This window comes from Parasteatoda tepidariorum, chromosome 6, assembly GCF_043381705.1.
Source record: "Parasteatoda tepidariorum isolate YZ-2023 chromosome 6, CAS_Ptep_4.0, whole genome shotgun sequence".
NCBI classification, from domain to species: domain Eukaryota; kingdom Metazoa; phylum Arthropoda; class Arachnida; order Araneae; family Theridiidae; genus Parasteatoda; species Parasteatoda tepidariorum.
The window spans coordinates 64,975,403-64,995,940 of record NC_092209.1 but is presented as its reverse complement, the minus strand read 5'-3'; the positions used below and the strand labels follow the sequence as shown (position 1 = coordinate 64,995,940).

The 20,538-nt window shown below is 28.9% G+C and overlaps 1 protein-coding gene across 2 annotated transcripts in view; it reads left to right on the top strand.

The window, feature by feature from the left end:
- Positions 1-20,538, top strand: part of LOC107443669 (kinesin-like protein KIF26B) — a 240,741-nt gene that overhangs the window by 190,735 nt on the left and 29,468 nt on the right. For both annotated transcript variants that reach the window (XM_071182455.1, XM_043050220.2), the window contains 2 exons: positions 17,041-17,203; positions 18,324-18,527. In XM_071182455.1, the coding sequence (XP_071038556.1) occupies positions 17,041-17,203; positions 18,324-18,527 (367 nt within the window). The remainder of the gene's footprint in view (positions 1-17,040; positions 17,204-18,323; positions 18,528-20,538) is intronic.

The following is a 20,538-nucleotide window of genomic DNA, read 5'->3' as shown; positions in this document are numbered from 1 at the left end:
AGTCACCTCCAGGATATATGTTTTCGAACTAAATTGAGATTTTCCTGCGCAAAATATACTTTATCAAGTAGGAGGACATGAATTTTTTCTTTCCTGTGTATCAACGTTAGCGAAACTTAAAAATGCATGAATCTCAATTTTAATAAAAAGTGGAGATGAATGGTTTTCGGACTCATCGTTTCAATTCATTTAATGATTTTAAACAGTTTCATCGATTTTTTGTGTCTCTGTTCAATATTTCGGATAAGCGTAGGCTCAAAAACGTTCGAAATTGATTGAGTTAATGACAAGTAATAAATTAACTAATTTTATTAATATCTATTAGAGCAAGATTTTCTAAATGTTCTTCTCATTAAGGCCTTTCCTTCCCATTTTAATTTGCAGGACTCATTTTTTAACTAACCGAATATTTTTCAGACTCCTGAAAATTTTTATGTAACTCCAAAGAACTCGCAAAATTACTGATTCATCTAAAATGAAAACTATATTTTTGAGAATGAGATTCTATATTCCACAGTTAAGTTTTACTGAGTTATTGAAAGAGAAAGAAATTTTAATCAAAAACTCAGCAACATTCACTCATATAAATTACTTCCGTTTTCTAGCTTAGAAAGTATGTTTACCTTCGTTTTGGGTTGATGAAGTGGGTTGACTTGAGAGAGATACTAGTTTTAAGAAATTTATAAAAATTAGTTTAATACCATTTTTATTGCGTACAGTTTTATTTATCTTGTGCTTTAAATATAACATAATTGCATGCTTAAAATAAATAATTATATTGCTGATATAATTGATTTAGTTTTGCTAGCAATTGAGGTCTAGCAACGAAAACACCTAAACCTTTGTAGTTAAGTCATTGACATTTCTTCAGAGCTGTTAATTTCTTTTTATACATTTTCTTTAGAGTTCTGTAACTTCTTCAGTAACTTTCGGAGAAATTTCTTTCCTGATTCTTTAACAATAAAGTCATATCTCGTTATAAAAAAGTAAGAATAAATATTTTACTCTGTAGTACCTAACCTTTAACTAACCGGAATAGAGGTAATTTTTCTTACCTCAATTTCAACTTCAAATCGCTGGTACTGTCTGACTATCACGAGATCTGCCCTCATCTTCAATGACAGCAACCTCATTGAGAGCTCAATTCGGGATTGCCAAACAGTAAGATAGTCAAAAAAGAGAGATTTATTGCCGGGAGAGTGCTTCTATATTTAGCCGACATATTTTAAAAATTATTAAAGGGAAAGGAAATTTAATCATTAACTGGAGCAAATTCTACTCATGTAAATTATTTCCTGTTCTAAATTTAAAATTATGTTCACTTTCATTTTGTGTTAACCTTTATAAATCTACTAGAAATAGATTCTAGTTAAAGATAATTACGAAAATTAATTTATTTCGAACAGTTTTATTTATTTTGTATTTTCAGCATAACATAATTACTAGCGTATAATACATAATTAATTTACTGACACAGCCGTCTCGCTGTAATTAACTCATTGACATTTCTTCAGAGCTGTTAATTTCTTTTTATACACTTTCTATAGAGTTTTGTAACTTCTTCTTCAGTAACTTCCGGAGAAATTTCTTTCCTGACTCCTTTAACAAGGTCAAATCTCGTTACAAAATGGCACAGAAAAGAAAAAGAAAACGAAATAAAAAAGTAATTTTGTTCTGAAAAGAAGAGACATCTTACGAAGAATGAAAGACGTGAGAAAAAGGTGAAATTGTTGAAGTGGAAGTTGAAGTTAAGAGTGCAATTGGCTAATTCAGAACTTTTTTTCCGCAAAAACTATTCTTGGTTTTTTGTTTCCCATTTTTTTTTTACCGACTCGTAAAATAAAACGATAATTTTATATTCCTCTGTTCTTCATTTTGTTTACTTAGACTTTCGACAAATGAATGAGATAAAAAATATTGGCAAAATTATTTTTCCATTCGATAAAAATGTATACGAAAAGTTTTTATTTTATAGTTTATTTAAAAAAAATTTCTACTTGTCTGTCCTTGAAAGATGTATTTATTTGAATTCGTTCATTTATTTTCTGATTGCTTACTCCAATTTATTAATATGTTAAAGTGAATACCAAAATAATTGAGTGTATAAGGAGTTGCTAAATAAGTAACTTACTAGAATGAGTATTTTAAATTTTGACTAATTGAAACGGTTTCATAGTTCACGACATGTCATATAATTCATTACAACCTCAATTACAATGTTTCATACTCATCAAACTTATAAATATTCAAATTTCAATAACTTCAAATTTTAACAAATTGAAACTGTTTCATAGTTCGTTACATGTTATATAGTTCATTACAACTTCAATTACAATTTTTCACACTCCAGCACACTTAAAAATATTCAAATCTCAACAGCTTCAACTTTTAACAAATCAAATTGAAACTATTTCATAATTCATTACAATTTATGTAGTTCATTACAACCTTAGTTACAATGTTTTATAATTCATCAAACTTTGAAATATTTAAATCAAAACAGTTTCAACTTTTACACAAATTGAAACTGTTTTATACTTCATTACATGTTTAATAATTCATTACTACTGCAATTAAAATGTTTCATGATTCATCTAACTTTAAAGTATTCAAATCAAAACAGTTTCAACTTTTACACAAATTAAAACTGTTTCATAGCTCATTATGTATTTCTGGTAAAATTACCATACACGAAGATAATGTTATTGCTGATAAAAAAAAACACAGTATAATTTTGGTTAATAAAACCAAACTGCATAATATTTGGTTAATAAAACCAAAATATACGGTATTTAAACAATTCATTCGGTAATATTTCCTTTCAGTTGGTTAATAAATTTTTCATTGCTGATTACCACGCATTTAGTAAACAATACAAAACTGAAAAGTAAAGTTAACCGAATAAATACTTTTTATGCCGTAATCTAAGGTATCATGATAAAAACATTAAATTTAATCACAAATTATTAAACCATATTTCATTATTGATTTTCCTTAAATCATTACTAAAGTGCTTTTAATTATAGTTCTGATAACCACGCATTTAATAAAAGATAAAAAAAAAACTGATAAGTAAATTTAACCGAATAAATGATTTTCATTCTATTCTCTGTTGTATCAAGATAAATTTGCCGAATTTTTCAACATTTACGAAATTTTATCATACATTATAAAGCAAAATTTTATTGTTAATTTTACCAAAATCATTACCAAAGCGCTTTGGTAAAATTTACTAAGCTGTTCCCATACAGCCAGAAACATAATACATTTTATTATATTCTGACCTGTTTTGACCTTGCATTTTACTAACTAATTTCAAAATATTAATAAATTTGCTACATACTTTGCATTCATTGTACTTGAATTCAGTTCTGGTTGATTATATTCATATATTTTCCACTATGGGATGAAATAAATTGAATTTGTTATGTATTGCTGAGTGTGCATTCAAATATGTCAAATACAATATGGAGCAGAAATTATTTGAGTAAATTATGTTAAGCGTGACTAGTAGAGAAGAATTTATCAAAGCCTTACGGATTTGCTGTGTGTAAGTAATCACTTGTTAGCGTGTTTCAATATATATATAAAAGCAATATTTCATGTTTTTTAAGTTAATTTTAACGAGATGGGATTAAATAAAGTGTTATTTCGAAACAATACTAACTAAAGTTGTATATGCTTATTTTTTTAATCGAATATGGGCAATAAAAGCACTTTTATTATCAATTTATTAGTTTCTTTATTAGTTTAAAGTCCGAATGATTTATAGTTTTATTATGTTTATTATTATGTCATTAGTTTAAAAAAGTGGATTTTAAGGAGGGCCTTACTTTATACCGTTATTTGATCCGTTATTGTTTATACTGAATATTAAAATATTGATCTGTGGCTGCGATTCCCAATCGTTTTTGTCTACGGAACCCTAAATGTTTAACCTTATTTTGCTGTAATTCCGAATATATAAAAAAAAGTACATTAGTAAATTCTAAACCTAACCAAGGAAACACTACAAATTATTTTGAAAATATTGATGTTATTCTTTTATTGTTTTATTAATTATAGTCTTTACCTCTTCATTACAAATGTATAAAGGACTATAGCAAATAATATTTCACAGCTGTCATAAGTAATTTGCTGCCATTTTGCTGCCATAAGTAATTATAAGATAAAGGAATTGTACTGCCAGGGGAAAACATTTTTAGGTACACATACGTGGACCTTAGGTTTTACGTAAGCAAATGAATATAAATATTTCAAGTGTTACCAAATGTTAGTTTAGTGTAGTGTACCTAAAGTGTTTTAAATGTTAATGTAGGCACAAACATACATATTGTTTTGTTATAGTCTATTTAAATACAATGATGAATAGAATTAATAATAATTTAGAAAAAAAAGGAATTTGAGAAAATTGCGAAATTTTTTCTAAGCCCTCTGCATGCTGATTCATCAGTTTCAAACATATCTTAATTATGCATATCACTTAAAATAAATAATTATCGAAAGGAATCTAACATTAATTATTCAAAAATGTAAAATTTTTGAGGGTGAAATTTCAAAATTATTCAAAAAACACAAACTGTTAAAATTATTAAATGCATTTATGTACCTTAACATTAAACAATTAGCCAAAATACACAGAAAAATATTACTAAATCGGTATAATCTCTCAAAATCTTAATAAATGCATCTTATATAGATTTCATAATACTATGAGATTTCTCGTGTTTGCTTACGCTATCAAAAATTTCGCCATACGATACCAAGAGACCTGCATGTTCTTGACTGCATTATTTTTAAATATAAAGTAAATGTAAATTTAAAAGCTTCATACAAATCACAGAACTACTAAGTCGAGAGAAAAATATTATTTTCAGAATAACTAAATTATATAATATTTAAATTACCATGGTTTTCTAGTTAGTAGATTTTGTGCCATATTTCGAAAGTCGTTTCTGTTTATGCTGAGATCTTCCGAAATGGAATCCCCAGAAAGTTTAAACGTCCTCAAATGTTTCAGTAAGAGTAAAACTATAAATTTTCTTTTAGCATGTTTTTGAGAAGCTAAGAACTGAGGTACCGAGGTAAGGAAGCAGTAGGAAATTGAGTATTGGGTTAGACAATTGAATTCTCGGGTCTGATATTGTTCTTAATGCGTGCATAAGTTGAAAATTGATACATAAATATGCTGAATTCTGATTTTTTTTTTGTTGAAATGAAAATGAATTACAAACGTTGAATGAAATGTCATAAATGTTGAGAATTGTTAGCAAAGAAAAGCATTTTTTTGTGGAATTTTATTATTTTCTTTGAATTGTAAAGTTTGATGGGAAATATTAATGCAAATCTTTTATAAATACTAATCTTTTTTAATAATTTATTCAATACATTGTTATTAAGAAAATGCATTTTTTTAAATATCACTATTTTTTTCACTGCTAATTTGTTTAAACGACAAAAATAAATGAAATGTTAAATAAATGGTGGATTGTTTTGATTGTATATAATTATAAAATCGGATTTCAAAAGTTGATACGGGGTTTAAAAAAAAAATTAAATCTCAGAACCCATGTGTCTCTTCCACGAAACCCTACAGTTCCACGAAACACCATTTGGAAGCGGCTGTTCTATGGTATAGGTAATAGGACTGAAAAAAAAGCAAAGAAAAATTATATTGGTGTTGAATTTGAAAAAAATATAAATTTTTTGAAACTTATTAATACGGAAAAATGGTGGGAAAACATTTAGATAAAGGAAAATATAATAAAAAAAAATAATTTCTAATTTCACCAGATGTTTAAGTATTTGAATCGAAATTCGAGAAAAAGAAAAGAGGATTTTAAGATCTACCAATATGAAAACATTTTTTTTTAAAAATAGGCTGAGCTGTTTCATTTATAAAATAATTTAGTACTGAAATTTTCGAAACATGTTTGTTTACTGCAAAAATTATTTCGACGCTAAGAGTACAGTTATTATATTACTTGTTTAAAATATTTTTGCATCAATTTTCTTCTTTTAACTTAAAGCATCTTTTTTCGTACAACAGAATTGTAAAAACTAAAACTTAGGTTTTTCTGACCGCCCTTCAAACATTGCTGCAAGATTAATGTCAAAAGGATTCACTCGAAATTGAGTAAAATGTGTCAAAATAGTTCCGAAATAACAAATAATAATCGAATTTGAAATTGATAATTTCAACTTCATCTTTCGCTTATTTCGCTTAATCTTAAATTTTAAGTTAATCGAATATGTATAAGACTTCTTACTCTCACTGGCCTTCGTTTTACAGTTATAATGATTAGAGCGTACTTTTATAATCCTCGAGGTCTTTGGTTTGAGTCCTGCTGGAAGCCAACAAACATTTCTCTTTCCACGCCAGATTTAGATTACTTATTTTGCTTAAAAATGAGTATATTGTGTTTAAATTTTCAATACACAGGGTTTCCAAATACTACAATAATTTGTTTCGGAGTTATTTTGACAAATTTTTGTTCAATTTTGAGTAAACATTTCTTACAGTGATGAAAGAAACTTATGTTATTTAACTGAAAATCAAAGCATTGAACTTTTTTGCAATGTGCATTTTAGTGCTCATTTATCATTTTTTTTGTTATTTGTATTGATTGTAAGAAAATATTTTAAATCTAAAGTCCTCTCATTAAAATTAATCTTTTTCTATTTTATATATATATTTTAACTTTTACTACAGAGTTCGACTTTGACATTTGACTTTTTTTACATTATCCATCTCCTTATCTCCATACCATAGAACATTTTTAACTCTTAGCTGAATTCTGATGATCATTTTTTCCCTTACATACAAGTGGAATTCATCTCATTGCTTCACAGTTTTTTCATTAAAAACCTTTTTTTTTCGTTCAGAAAAAAATTATGGTTCTTTAAAATTTTAAACATAAATACTAATACAGTCGGAATCCGATTTAACGAATTCATATGGACCGAAAATATTATTATATCGGGAATAATTCGTAATGTCGAGGCAAAATGAACAAAAAAACTAACCTTATGAAATATTCAAACATCTCTAATAAGCAATTGCACAAAATAAATAGAAATCTTACACTTTTCATTCAGTAACTCAAAATACAGCGAATGATTACGCGGTGATTATTTTGAAATTTTAAAGCATTTCACGAGTAAGGTTTGCTTATTTTCTTGATTTCTCACTTTAAAAAGTTCTTTTTCGACGTCATAAAGAGAAGAAAATACTCCTTCATCTACATCTCGCTGCTTTAGGAAAGTATTCACTGTTTCCTAACAGTACAAAGTATCAGTTTTCAATATAGATTCATTATCATCGACTTCTCTGTTAGAATCGATATTCATTGTTTCCTAAAAATCTACTTCATTAACTTCATAAAATTCGTTAAATCGCAAAAATTCGGCAAATAGAGGTTCGTTAAAGCAAGATTCGACTGCACTGAAACTAATTTTGAATTAAATTTCGAACGAAACTGAATCAAAACTATTTCATTTCAATATAGTAGCAATCGTATAACCAAATACAATGTATAACTTAAAATGGAATTTCCTTTACATACATGCTTGATTTCTGTTCCCCACTCGATTGGCCACTTCAGAGAATGTCTCAACTCTCTCTCTAGCCATTGCCAAAACAACAAAGAGAAATAAAGAAGAAAAAAAATAGGCTCTATCGGAAATAGATGCTGCAAATAAAAGACAGCGGCCAATAGAGACAGCCTCTTGTGTTCCTTTTCAAGAGCACTTCTCTTAAATAACTCGATTGGCATTTTCTTTGAAAGAACCGATGGCAAATATAAATTTGTTGTGTGCTGTTGTCCGATTTTTTTTCGGTGTGAAAGTAACCAGTACTTTTTTGTCAAACAGTCAGCAGATTTTTTTTTGTGCCCAAAAGGCTATTCTTTTTATGTTCTGTCTTATGAAAAGTGCTTTGCCATAAGCAGAAAGATCAGAAGTGTTTTCAGAATAATCGACCTGCTTATGAGCGTCGTATGTCTTAAAATTTAATAAACCACTCACAAAACAAAACAATGTGTATCAGTAGCATTAAATGATCTAAATTATATAAATATTTTGTCATATGTCTTAAAATTTAACAAACTACTCACAAAACAAAACAATGTGTATCAGTAGCAATAAATCATCGAAATTATATAAATATTTTGAATTTTTTTAAATGGTTTATTGCAAAATAATGATAAAAAAGAATATTGTCTTGCAATCACGAGTTAGGGGCTCTTCTTGCATTTGCTGAACGAAATGAAAATTCATATGAAATATTTTTAAATATTTTTAATATCCATAATATTTTGTAGTAATATATGATGTATGTAATCCATAATGTTTATAATATATAATAATATTTCATAATATTTATAATAATATTTCATAATATTTAAAATATAAATATTTTTCAAATAATATTTTCATTGCTGTGGTGATAACTCAAAACTAGCAGTTATACCCGAGACTGTTATTATTGTGTGGGTTCCAGTAGAACCTTTTACTATGCCTTCTCGTTTGACAAAACAGATTTCAACCTTCCAAAACTTATCCTTTTATTTTAATGGCATAAGAAGTTAAGTAAATCCACTATGCTCAATTACCATTTTCAAAAAAGATATAAATCAATGCAGTACTAGCTATAAATTAATTAGTTATTTCAATTATCGAAAACAGTTTCATATTATAAGAAAAGCAACCTCGATAAGTTGAAATGCCTTTTTAATATTGTGGGAATAATCATTATATAGATGGAATTTCAATTTCATACGGCTGAAAAAAAACGTTCCCCTAACTGCCCGTCATGATCCGGAGGAAATCATGGAGGTCAAGGCTTTACACTTTCGTGACCAATTGTGGTAATGTGGTCATTATTCATACAGCTGAAAATTCCTATTAATATAATTGAAAATTATCGTTAATATGATAAAAGTATTTTATTCAGAATTATTTTAGATTTTTATTTTATTCTAAATATTTTCTTTAACAAAGAAACCTATAAATTTATTTATTTAAAAACAGTAGTTTTTAAACATACAAAACATTATAAAAAGTAAGGTGTTTTTGAGGTTATTTTGAGGTTGACAGATGTAAAAAAAAACAATTAATTTTACCAGCCTCATTGCTAAAGCGCTTCTGTAACATTTACCGTGCTATTCGGTGTTTCTATAAAACCATAAGCACAAATTTTGCCATATTCTAGTATTTCTGACAAAACGTTTTTTTCGGTAAAAATTCTGTAAAAGTTTGAGTTAAATTTCTGTTTAAAATTTGAAATAAAAAATTCAGATATAGATTATCGAAAGCAAAATATTTCCCTTTTTTAACTGATATCTTAATTAAAAGCAAATATGCATATAATTTCACATGTCAAAGCAGTTCAGAGATAAAAAAAACCCAATGGAGTTATTCTTTGAAATCGGATATCATACATCAAATAATATTATCGACATTTTATATTTATTTAGCACACCTGCAAATCATTAAAAAAATAACTATAAAAAAATTTCGAAAACTACATAGTTACAAAAAAGAGTATTTTTTTACTATATATTTTCCACTCTTTAGTCAAGAAATAGCTTAGAAATAGTTAAAATATCAAAGCTATTATACTTCCTAGGAAGAACTTTTATCATTTTAGATTGAAGTATGCTCGTTATAACAGACGACAAAAAAATTCTATAAATTACGAAATAAATAAGATTTTAAAGTAACTATAATAACTATTTAATACATTAAGAGCTTATTCAGTTTTTTCTTAATTTTTTTAGCTTATTTTCTATGCGTTAAATAATTTTAGTCATTTTACTACGCAATTATTTATAACGTTTTTTATATTTATGTAGCGAAAAAGATTAAAGAGCTAAACTTTCAAGTTTAAAAATTAACATACTAGTATCGTAATGCCTAATTTTATTCCAGTTAGTTAAACAAAGTTATTATAGCATAAATTTAATAAATACTTTGAAAGATAAGCGAGTGTTTTACTACATTATATTTATTTTTGTTTGGTAGTCATAAAATTGTCTCAACGATAGTTTTTATTTTAAATTGCGTGCTTCTAGTATTAGAAAAGATATACATTTTGGAAATTTTGTTTTTATCACTTAAGGAATTTTAGCAGTTTTTCCTTGCATTTTGAAAAAAAAAGTTCACTGCTTAATTATTCTACTAACATATTGAACTTCTCGTAAAAATAATTTAAATTTTTATTCATTTTAATGATAAATATTAGTTTTAATGTATCCATTAATGTAAATTTATAGTTATATAAATGATGAAGTAAAATTCTACACTTCATTTTTTGTTTGCTTTAAAAAAAATTGTAATTAAATAAGACATACTAATTTACTGTATCTTATTTGTAACAGCTTAACCCTTAATTCTGCTCGAAGAGAAAGGTTTTCTTATGTATATATGGACCATTTTAAATAAAAAAAAATCATTGAATCGTCGTATTTTTTTTTTTTTGCACGTTTCCGAAATGAATAAATAAAAAAACTGTGTTTATTTTGATCATGCACCCGTAAAAAATGTAAATCTATATTTGATTTACATTTGGATGGTAATTTTTATCACAGCACTTTGGTAATAATTTTGATAAAAGTAACAATAAAATATGGTTTTATACTACGTGATAAAATTTGGTGAATGGGGTAAAATTTATTTTGTAAAATTAATTTATTAATTTTATAATGGTATCTCATAATATGATGTAAAAACTATTTATTCGATTACATTTACTTTTCAGTTTTGTATTTTTTTTCTAAATGTGGGGTAATAAGAGTTATAATTTTGAAATCAGAATTTTTTCGATAAATCGTTGCCAATTGAATGGGAAAGTTACCAAATGAATGTCGTATATTTTGATTTAATTAAGCAGAAATATTTTTCTTTTTAAATATTTTTGACAGTAATGTTGGTACCATAGAGTACGACAATTTTATCAGATTGTTTTCCTCTGCGTTTACTAAAAAAAGTTTTTTTGCTTTAAATAAAGTTTTACCAGCCATTTTCTGAATTAGTTAAAATAGTTTCCAAAGGAGTGAGAGGCTTATAGTGTTCTTTTTTTATCTATGAAAATATGGAATAGCATTAAAACGTATTCAATATTCTTTAGTTGCTTATTTAACTTAAAATAACTGACGTCATGAAATATGGTTTTTCAGTATTGATTGAGTAATATTTTTAATATTTTCCTGATATTGTTTTGAAATAGTATAGTTTTTTCCCGTTCAATGTGAAATAAATTTCAACTTCATGATTAAATGTAATCTCTACAACCAGAGTATTCAAAACATTAATTTACTAGTAATGCAATTGTTATAACTTTTTTATAACTAACTATAAATAATAAGATTGATAGTTATAATTTATATCGTCAAACTATAAAAAAATAAAAATATATAAATATTGTAGTTTTTATTCATTTAAGTAAAATATATATATTTAACCTTCGTGATTATATATGTGCCTAATGCTTACGTACTTCGTAAAGAGGAAAATGCTTTTTTCGATAAAAATATTCTTAAATATATAATTTTAACACCTACTTCGAACTTTTATTTGAAATTAACTTATTTTTTCTATTTTTTTCCATCTCTATTTAAAATAAACTTATCATTCCAATTCATTTTTCTATTTATTTGTCTTCGTAAAAATTAGCAAAGATAATTAATTAGTTTAACCCTTTTTTAATACCATTTATTTATCTTTACTTCTATAAACTTTTTTTCTGTATCTCAATTAAAATGCAAAACGAATTATGAAATACAACGATTTGAAGACTAGAAAAGATTAATTTTTGTTGTTTCAGAGAAAAAAAACTCGGCAACGAAGCTAAATTCCAGCTATAAAAATTATTCAGAATAATTTTTCTATTCACCATGAGAATTTATAGCATCCTTCATCATCTGTATCAGAATAAACACTACTGGCAGGAATTTTTTCTCTGCCTTCTCACTAAAAGCCTGTATATTCTACTTTACCAATCCATCATTCCGAACAGCCCCTGCACGGTCCACTCCAAAATCCATTAATATCTACCATTCATTCTATTTTTATTCCGAATTCCTTCTTATTTTTTTTATTCCATCCGCGAGCCAGGGTCATGCCTACCTCCAAGATACGCCAGGCCGTTTATACAGTCATAAAATATATGTGGCAGTCTATTCTGTTCCGTGGTCCAATCACTTATGCGGCCCTGAAAGTTTCTCAAAGTCGTCTTACAGTGTATATCTCTTTTGATATTTTATTTCTTGCCTACCTCCTTCGCAGAAAGGTATGGCTTTTTCTGGAGTGAGGAAGATGTATAGGAGTTGTAGCGGCGTGAAATGGATGTCTCGATCGGAAAAATGCTGGCACCATGTCCGGCTCCGATGGCCGATGAGTTAGAGACCCCAGAAAGGAAGGTAGTATATCATTGGCAAGGAATACTGGACTTGGAACTAAAAAGAGATTGTTTGAATCAAGGATTTCTGGTGCATAAATTGCAACTTTGATCTAAGATCCAGGGCCTTCTAAATTAGATCACTAATGCTAATCTCGAAATGGAAATTAAATGGCTATCCGATTATTAATTAAAATGCGAATATTTTTGGATTATATTGAATTTCGAAATTGGATGTCAATTTAATGCAAAACTATGAATATTCTATGGATTATATTGGACGTCAAGCTATAAAGTCCAGCCTATACTCGATGAGTTAGAGATTCTAGAAAGAAGGTTGGCAAAGAAAGTTTGACTTGAAACTAAGAAGAGATGGTTTCAATCAAGACTTTTTAGTGCATTAATTGCAACCTTAAATTAGAATGATGAGTTTTCAAAAGTGGACCACTGATATTAATCTCGAAATAGAAATTAAATGGCTATCCGATTATTAATTATTTTTCATTTGAAAATGCGAATGCTTTTGGATTATATTGGATTTCGAAACTGTATGTCAATTTATTGCAAAACTACGAATATTCTATGGATTATATTGGAAGTCAAGCTATGAAGTCCAGCCTATACTCGATGAGTTAGAGACCCTAGAAAGAAGGTTGGCAAAGAAAGTTTGACTTGAAACTAAGAAGAGATGGTTTCAATCAAGACTTTTTAGTGCATTAATTGCAACCTTAAATTAGAATGATGAGTTTTCAAAAGTGGACCACTGACAATAATCTCGAAATAGAAATTAAATGGCTATCCGATTATTAATTCCTTTTCGTTTGAAGAGGCGAATGCTTTTGGATTATATTGGATGTCGAAATTGGATGTCAATTTAATGCAAGGCCACGAATATTCTTGGATCATATTGGATGTCCAGATAAGAAAAATGTTGATAGAACGTCCACCTCTCAATATTCGATAAGTTAGAGACACTAGAAAGAAGGCAGTATGTTATTTACAAATAAAGTTTGACTTGAAACTAAGAAGAGATGGTTTCAATCAAGTATTATTTGCAACCTTAACTTAGAATGCTGAGCTTTAAAAAGTAGGCCACTAATATTAATCTCGAAATAGAAATGAATTGGGCATTTTTCATTTTAAAATGTGATTATTTTTGGCGTTCAAGAGTTATGAAATAGGAAGTGGTATATTTAGTTCATCAATCTTATTACAAGTTACTGTTATTTATAATTTCTCCTCAGACATACCTACCTGTACGGTAGTCAATGAGTAAAGTAATCCAGGTTTGATTCCCTCTTCCGGCATGGATATAAATTCTCCCTTCAGGGAAGTTAATTCAGAGAAGTTTAGAAAAAATTACTTGTATGTTTTCAATGCATAATTTTGTCTCAAATATGTATTTCATGGTCTTGCTCTGTTGGTCCGAAAATGTATCAAAACATTTAGATGAATCTATCCCTAGCTCATTTTTCTTAAATTTAGACTATGAAGATTTAGTAAATTTAACGGTTATTAAATGATCAAGTTCCAGATTTAGCTCATTAGTCCTATTACAAACAATTTTCTGTGTGAACTTTTTCATAATTGTACGATTTAAAATTAGGTCTTAAATGTACAAGTGTTAAAGATTAAAAATAAAAACATATGATTATACCTCTTTATAGAAAAGTATTCTTTTCTGGTTTAAGAATATGTATAGGAACTGTATTAGGAGAAATAGGGTAGGGGGGCTTGTCTTCCAATTATTTAGGGAGAACGTTGAGTAAGAGATCCTAGAAGTTTTGTACGTCCAATGTAGTTGCAAAAAAAAATACTTTAGAAGATATGTTTCAAATTTATAGTTCTCGAACCAAATATGGGTTGTGTGATTTTCCAAACTAGTTAGTCAATTTTTTTTCTGAAAAATAGAATTTATTAAATCATTAATTCTTTTTATCATTTTGATCAATTTAAATTTTTCGTATTATTAAAAACAGTAGCATTAATTTCTCCACATTAGATGTTTCAATGTATTGCGATTATTTTCTCATTTTTTGAGGGACTTTGCGTGCGATTTTTTTATTTTCAAATGAGACTTATAATGTATTATTGAGGGGTTTTGAAATAAAAAAAAATCAGTGATATAAAAAAAAGGATATTCAAGCTTCGAAATAGTAATAGTTACTTACACTTTGTGAGATTTCTTACAAGTGTAAATTTTTCTGAAATTGGGAATGATGCCTCTTGAGGACAACATAAGATCTGTTCTCCATAACCAAAAGGCACCGAAGCTGACGACTTCAATCCTTTCAATGTTCTTTGAAAATCCATGGACACTAAAACAACAACATCGTAAAACATAATATTTACACTTTATTTTTAATGCAGCAATGTAAGAAAAAAAGGTAAGTCTTTTATAATGCAAATGCCAACGCTTCACTTTTTATGTATTCACCAAGATAGGATTTTCGATTCGCAGCTTTTGAATCAGATTGCTTAAATAAAAATCTGAACGTATATATCTCTAATATACTTACAAAATGCCGTAAAAAGCATGATAAATGTGCTTCTCATTTCAATTTAACAAGCGTTCACCTTCTCTAGAAATTCTTTAAATTCCAACAGAAGAGAAGCCATTGCTGGTGTTTTCCCCTCCTCCGTCCAGCCCAAGAGGATAAAAAAAAAAATCTTATTTTGATAAATGTTCTTTTGGGTGATCAGCTTTTCTTTCTTTTTCTTCAGAAAACCATCGTCTTGTTTTATGGGAGGGCTATTTATTGGAAAAATGGCTGTCACAATTTTCAGCGGGGAGGAATGTTAGGTAGCGTGACGTATGGTTCGAGCTGCGAGTAAGGAAGAAAAACGGGGAAAACGTTTCATTAGGTTAAGTTATGGCGAACTATTAGCTGGCGTGTTCAAAATGAATTGTTTTAAAATGCAAAACTATAAAAATTTTAATGCTGAATTTCTGTTATTAAATATATTAAGCAAATCTTTTAAGTGTTTTTTAATCAGTTAGTAATAAATCGAAAGTTGCGATTTTTAATATGCTTTGTTATAATATGGAGTAAATAGCCTGAAACCGTATCTTTCCACTACATGTTAAGGTAGAAAATATGGTGTTAAAGTATTATTTACTACATTTTACATTAGACAGCCATTTTGCAATTGCAAAATTTCAAAAGCACATAGGCATAACACATTACATAACACTTTCTCATTGACATAACACTTTCTCATTGATATAACACTTTCTCATAATGTACAAAACTAGATGGCTGCCTTATGGCAAGAAGCTAGCTGGAGAGCATATGGTAAAACGGCGTAGGGTTACCAATTGCTCATGTGGGAAAAAACTGGATGAATATGGATTGTGCATTTATTAAAATGCTTGTTGAACAGCAATTGTGTTTTCGTTGCAAAATTGGTTACATAATAATTGTTAACCCGTATTTTACCATTGTCCTCTATAGAGGACAGCATCAATTTGTTGAATTTTTGCAATGGATACTGTTATATTTAATTATTTTTTATGTTAAGGTAGCAGATATGGCGTTTAAGTATTATTTACTACATTTTACATTAGACAGTCATTTTGCAATTGAAAAATTTTCAAAGCACATTGGTATAACACATTGCATAACACTTTCTCATTGACACAACACTTTCTCATTGGTATAACACTTTCTCATAATGTACAAATCAAGATGGCTGCATTATGGCAAAATGCTAGCTGGAGAGCATATGGTAAAACGGCGTAGGGTTACCAATTTCTCATGTGGGAAAAAACTAAATGGATATGGATTGTGCATTGATTAAAAAGCTGGGTGAACAGCAATTGTGTTTTTGGTGAAAAATTGGTTACATAATAATTGTTAAGGTTAAAAACGCAACATAGACTGCAGATTTGCTTACGCAAAAAATGGATGAAGGGAAATTGTGCTTATGACAAAAACTATAGGAATAAACTAAAAATTCTGAATATGACAAAACACTAGGGAAGCAATTGCGCTCTATATGTGGAGAAATGTTGCATATTGTAAAACACTGGATGCTGTAAAATTGTTAAGGTGACAAGGCAGTAACGGGGAGGGGGCAACTGTTGATATGAAGCACTAGATGAGGAGAAATTTTGCATACTCCATAACAACTGACTGGTGAAAAAATGTAAATGTAAAAAACACTAAATGGAGAGAAATTGGAGACATGAACCTAACTATGCATGGATCAAAATGGTGCATGAAAAATAATTGCGCTTTTGACAAAACACTGGTTTTCGTGAAATTGTAAATATAATAAAACATTTGATGGTAAGCAATTGAACATTTTAAAAGCTGAATAAGGAGCAATTTCGTTTTTGACAAAACCTACAATCCGATATTTGATAAATAATCAAAGCGTTTTGTGAAACACGTGTGTTCAAAAGGATGGGTAGTAACTTTAAGTTTAAATTTTTTTTTCATCATTTAAAACAATAATGAATATTAAATTTTATGCTTGACCTAAATAGTAAATTTATTCTCATCGAAAAGCAACAGAGTCTATCACTTATAATTTATTTTATCTTATTTATTCTTTGTCCCGTTAATATTACTTTAGCGTCCAAAGCATGTCTAAACTTGTCCAAGAAATAAATCACTCTGCTAATTTTTCTATTGTAGGGCTGCCCAACGACTGAATCTATCGGCGAAAAAGAAGAAACGAGATCCCGAGCGGCCGGTGTTTCGAACAAGCTTCAGGGATGTCATTAAGACGCATCCACCGCCAGTACCCCCGGGACTACTCAGGATAACTGGACGCAAAGAAGTGACCGGCGTGGGAAAGGTGAGTGACCAAAGTGGACATGCCCAAATGACTGTAGTCTTTCCAAAGGGTTAGATTGTTCTGGAATTGGCTGTTTGTTTTTATGTCTCTCTAAGTGGCTATTTCGAAAGAAGTTAGTCTTATTTTTTTATGTACTACGAGTACATTAAGATAGGAACTTAATTGTGTTTCTGCTTTGGACAATACTGTTAAATTGGCTTGTATCATATTGTTGATACTTATATTGATACTAGAAAGTTTTGTTTTGCTCATAGTTTGGCTTGGCTTATTTATATCTTCAAACCTTCGATAATTTAAGACACATTCTCAGATAGAAGAGTAAGGTTGATTTTAGTGTAAATAACAATATTTATCAAAAAAGTCAACAGGGTTTGTAAATCATTAGCAAATAAGCAGTGATAGCTTGAAACAATGTTAAATTTAAGTATGCTAGTTTACGCGCTGTAAAGTTTGCATTAAGCTTGCATAAACAACCCTTCTATATCGAAATTGAAGTCGCTTTACAGAACAAAACGAGTAAAACCTTGTAAAATCGAAGAGAAATCATCATTCCTAAAGCAAGAGTTCAAAGCGTTCTCTAACCGAAAATAAATTTATCTTCTAAAGGTTTATTTTAGATTTGATGACCATCACTGAAACAAAGTTTATTTGAGCAAACTTTTAAATACTGTTCTTAAAAGTTCAAAAGTGAAGGTTGGTCTGATCATTAAGTTTTCAACACAAGCAAAATGCTGCATGTGAGAGCATGGCCAAATCTGGATTGAAAATAAAAAGGCAAAAACAAAGTTTACAGAAGGAGCTAAAAATGAGTCTTTTTTGCTGTTTTTCTTTTTTTTAATTTGAAGTGAATGAAGCTTTTTGCGTGCCTTAATTCAAACTTTAACGAAACAAGCTTGCCATACTAATGCTTCTACTATGTTCAAAAAATGATTAATTTCTCTACCTTTCAATGCCAACCAAATGAAAATGAAAATACAACGTTAGCCGTAAGGTTGCCTTTTATTTTGGATTTTTGTTGATTTAGCTATTAGATAACATTAAAGGCAATTCAATTTAAGGAAATGCTTTGTATCAATACATTCAATTTATTTACATAATTATATTTACGATTTACTTTTAGGTGAAAGTAATGCTTCGAATGTGTCCATCAAGTGAGTCGGGGTCTGTTGATGCTTCCTACATGTCCATGGACAGCAGGAAAAAGCAAGTAACGCTGTACGACCCCACCGTCTGCGGGCAGGAAACATCGGGTGAAAGACACGCTGGCGTTGCTGCCCCAAAAATGTTTGCATTCGATGCTGTTTTCTCCCCTGATGACAATCAAGTAAATAAAATTCATGTTTACTTATATTTTGCTTCGTTAAATGCTTAAATCTTACTCCAAAATATACTGTGCTACTTTTATACTACGCTATTTTATTGACATCGAGATTCACAAGCATGCTAAATTACGATTAAATATAATAAAAATAACAATGTGATGCCGGCAAGTGACGTAGAGTGGGTATCTCGATCCTGATTGGTTGCTGAAACGTGACATTTGTTTACGTAAAAAACTGTTCTCCCTATTCTATTCCGAGTGAGCCAAAACCGTCAAGTTTCAATTCTCTTAAGGGGCCGTTCAAAAAGTGCGTACACAAAAATGGAGAAATTTTCACCCCCCCTCCTTCGTACATTAAAGTACATAAGGTCTTATCCCCCCCCCTCAGAGTACTTACGTTTTATTAGTCTACCCCCTTTTTCATAAAAGTTAAAATAATTATGTTTTAAATAAAATTAAATAATTATTTAAAATAATTCATTCATTTAAATTATTTAAGCAATAGCACCCAACTTTATTTTTGAATCAATAAATAAAACAATCTTATCTGATCAACATAATAATTTCCTACAATCAATGAGATTCATCTACAGTATTTTCCCAAGGACATTCCAAATGCTTCTCGAGAGACACCAATTCAGCGTTACTCTTGTCTGCGACTGATGAAAAATTTAGATTATCTTCATCAACGAAATCATTGTCGATCCACTCTGCATCATCTTCATTTTCCTGGTTTCGGAGGATAACCAAAAATACTAGTTTTCGAGAACTGATTTACTTATTCTAACAAGTGGTCGCCATGTGAAGAAAAGAACAAACATATGTATAATACATGTGAAGGAAAAAGTCACATTGAAATTTGGTGTATGCTTATAATATACGTACTTTGTATAATACCTCCCCCCTCCCCATCGTACAAAACCGTACAAAATAGCAAATCCCCTCCCCCCTTCAGGATGAACGGCCCCTAAGTTACACATTTTATATTATTTCGCAAGAATTTCAGTTCCTTCTCTATATATTTATTTCTATTTAACAGAAAGACTGTCATGAAGCCATGTAGAACATAAAAAAACTAATTATGCATCGAAGTTTCCAGGTAAACGAAACAAAAATATATCATGATTACAATAAAATATGAATGCAAATAATAAATAAGTAAATAGTAACAATAAGTAAAAGGCATCGAAAAGAAAGAATTATATTATAACAAATTCGGTGTGCGATACGGTGCCGTATTTAGACAACTTCATCTTATGTAGAGAAACTTTAACACCTCTTTGTTTATACACGATCAGCAAACGCTTAGGTCATAGATCACGTATCTGTGTATCAGTGATCGTCTTTTTCTCGAGTAGCAAGAACCTAATTAAATGAATTCAGGTTTTGATTTGAAAAAAGATTAAAATGATATAATCAAGGCTTGGTGGATGCTTATTTCGTCAACTGTGGAGAATAGTTAACAATTAAAAAGCTTTTCAAACTTCAAAAGTGAAAAATGAACTAAAAGTCACAAAAAAAACATGTATATTTGGTCTCAATAATTTAGGTTATTCTAGTAATCTAGATTTATTAACGATAACCAAACTTAAATTAAGGTATACAAAAATAACCATGTCGATTGACTGGCATCTGAGGAAGATGAGAATTTTCCATCAGTTAGGTCAGGAAGATTTTATATTTAATCCATATTATATTTATATTTATTCTATATTATTTATTCTATATATTCTATATTATTTATTCTATATATTCTATATTATTTATTCTATATATTATTTATTCTATATATATACTATTTATTCTATATTATATTTAATCCATATTTATTTATATTTATTCTATATTTTAATACTTACTGACGATAGATTAGAAGAAACATCAGTGTTTGGAGTATCGGGCAAATATATACCGGGCAATGGCACTTGACCTTAAAAAAACATCAGTGTAGGGTATACCGGGCAGTGGCACTTAACCTTAAAAAAACATCAGTGTAGGGTATACCGGGCAAATG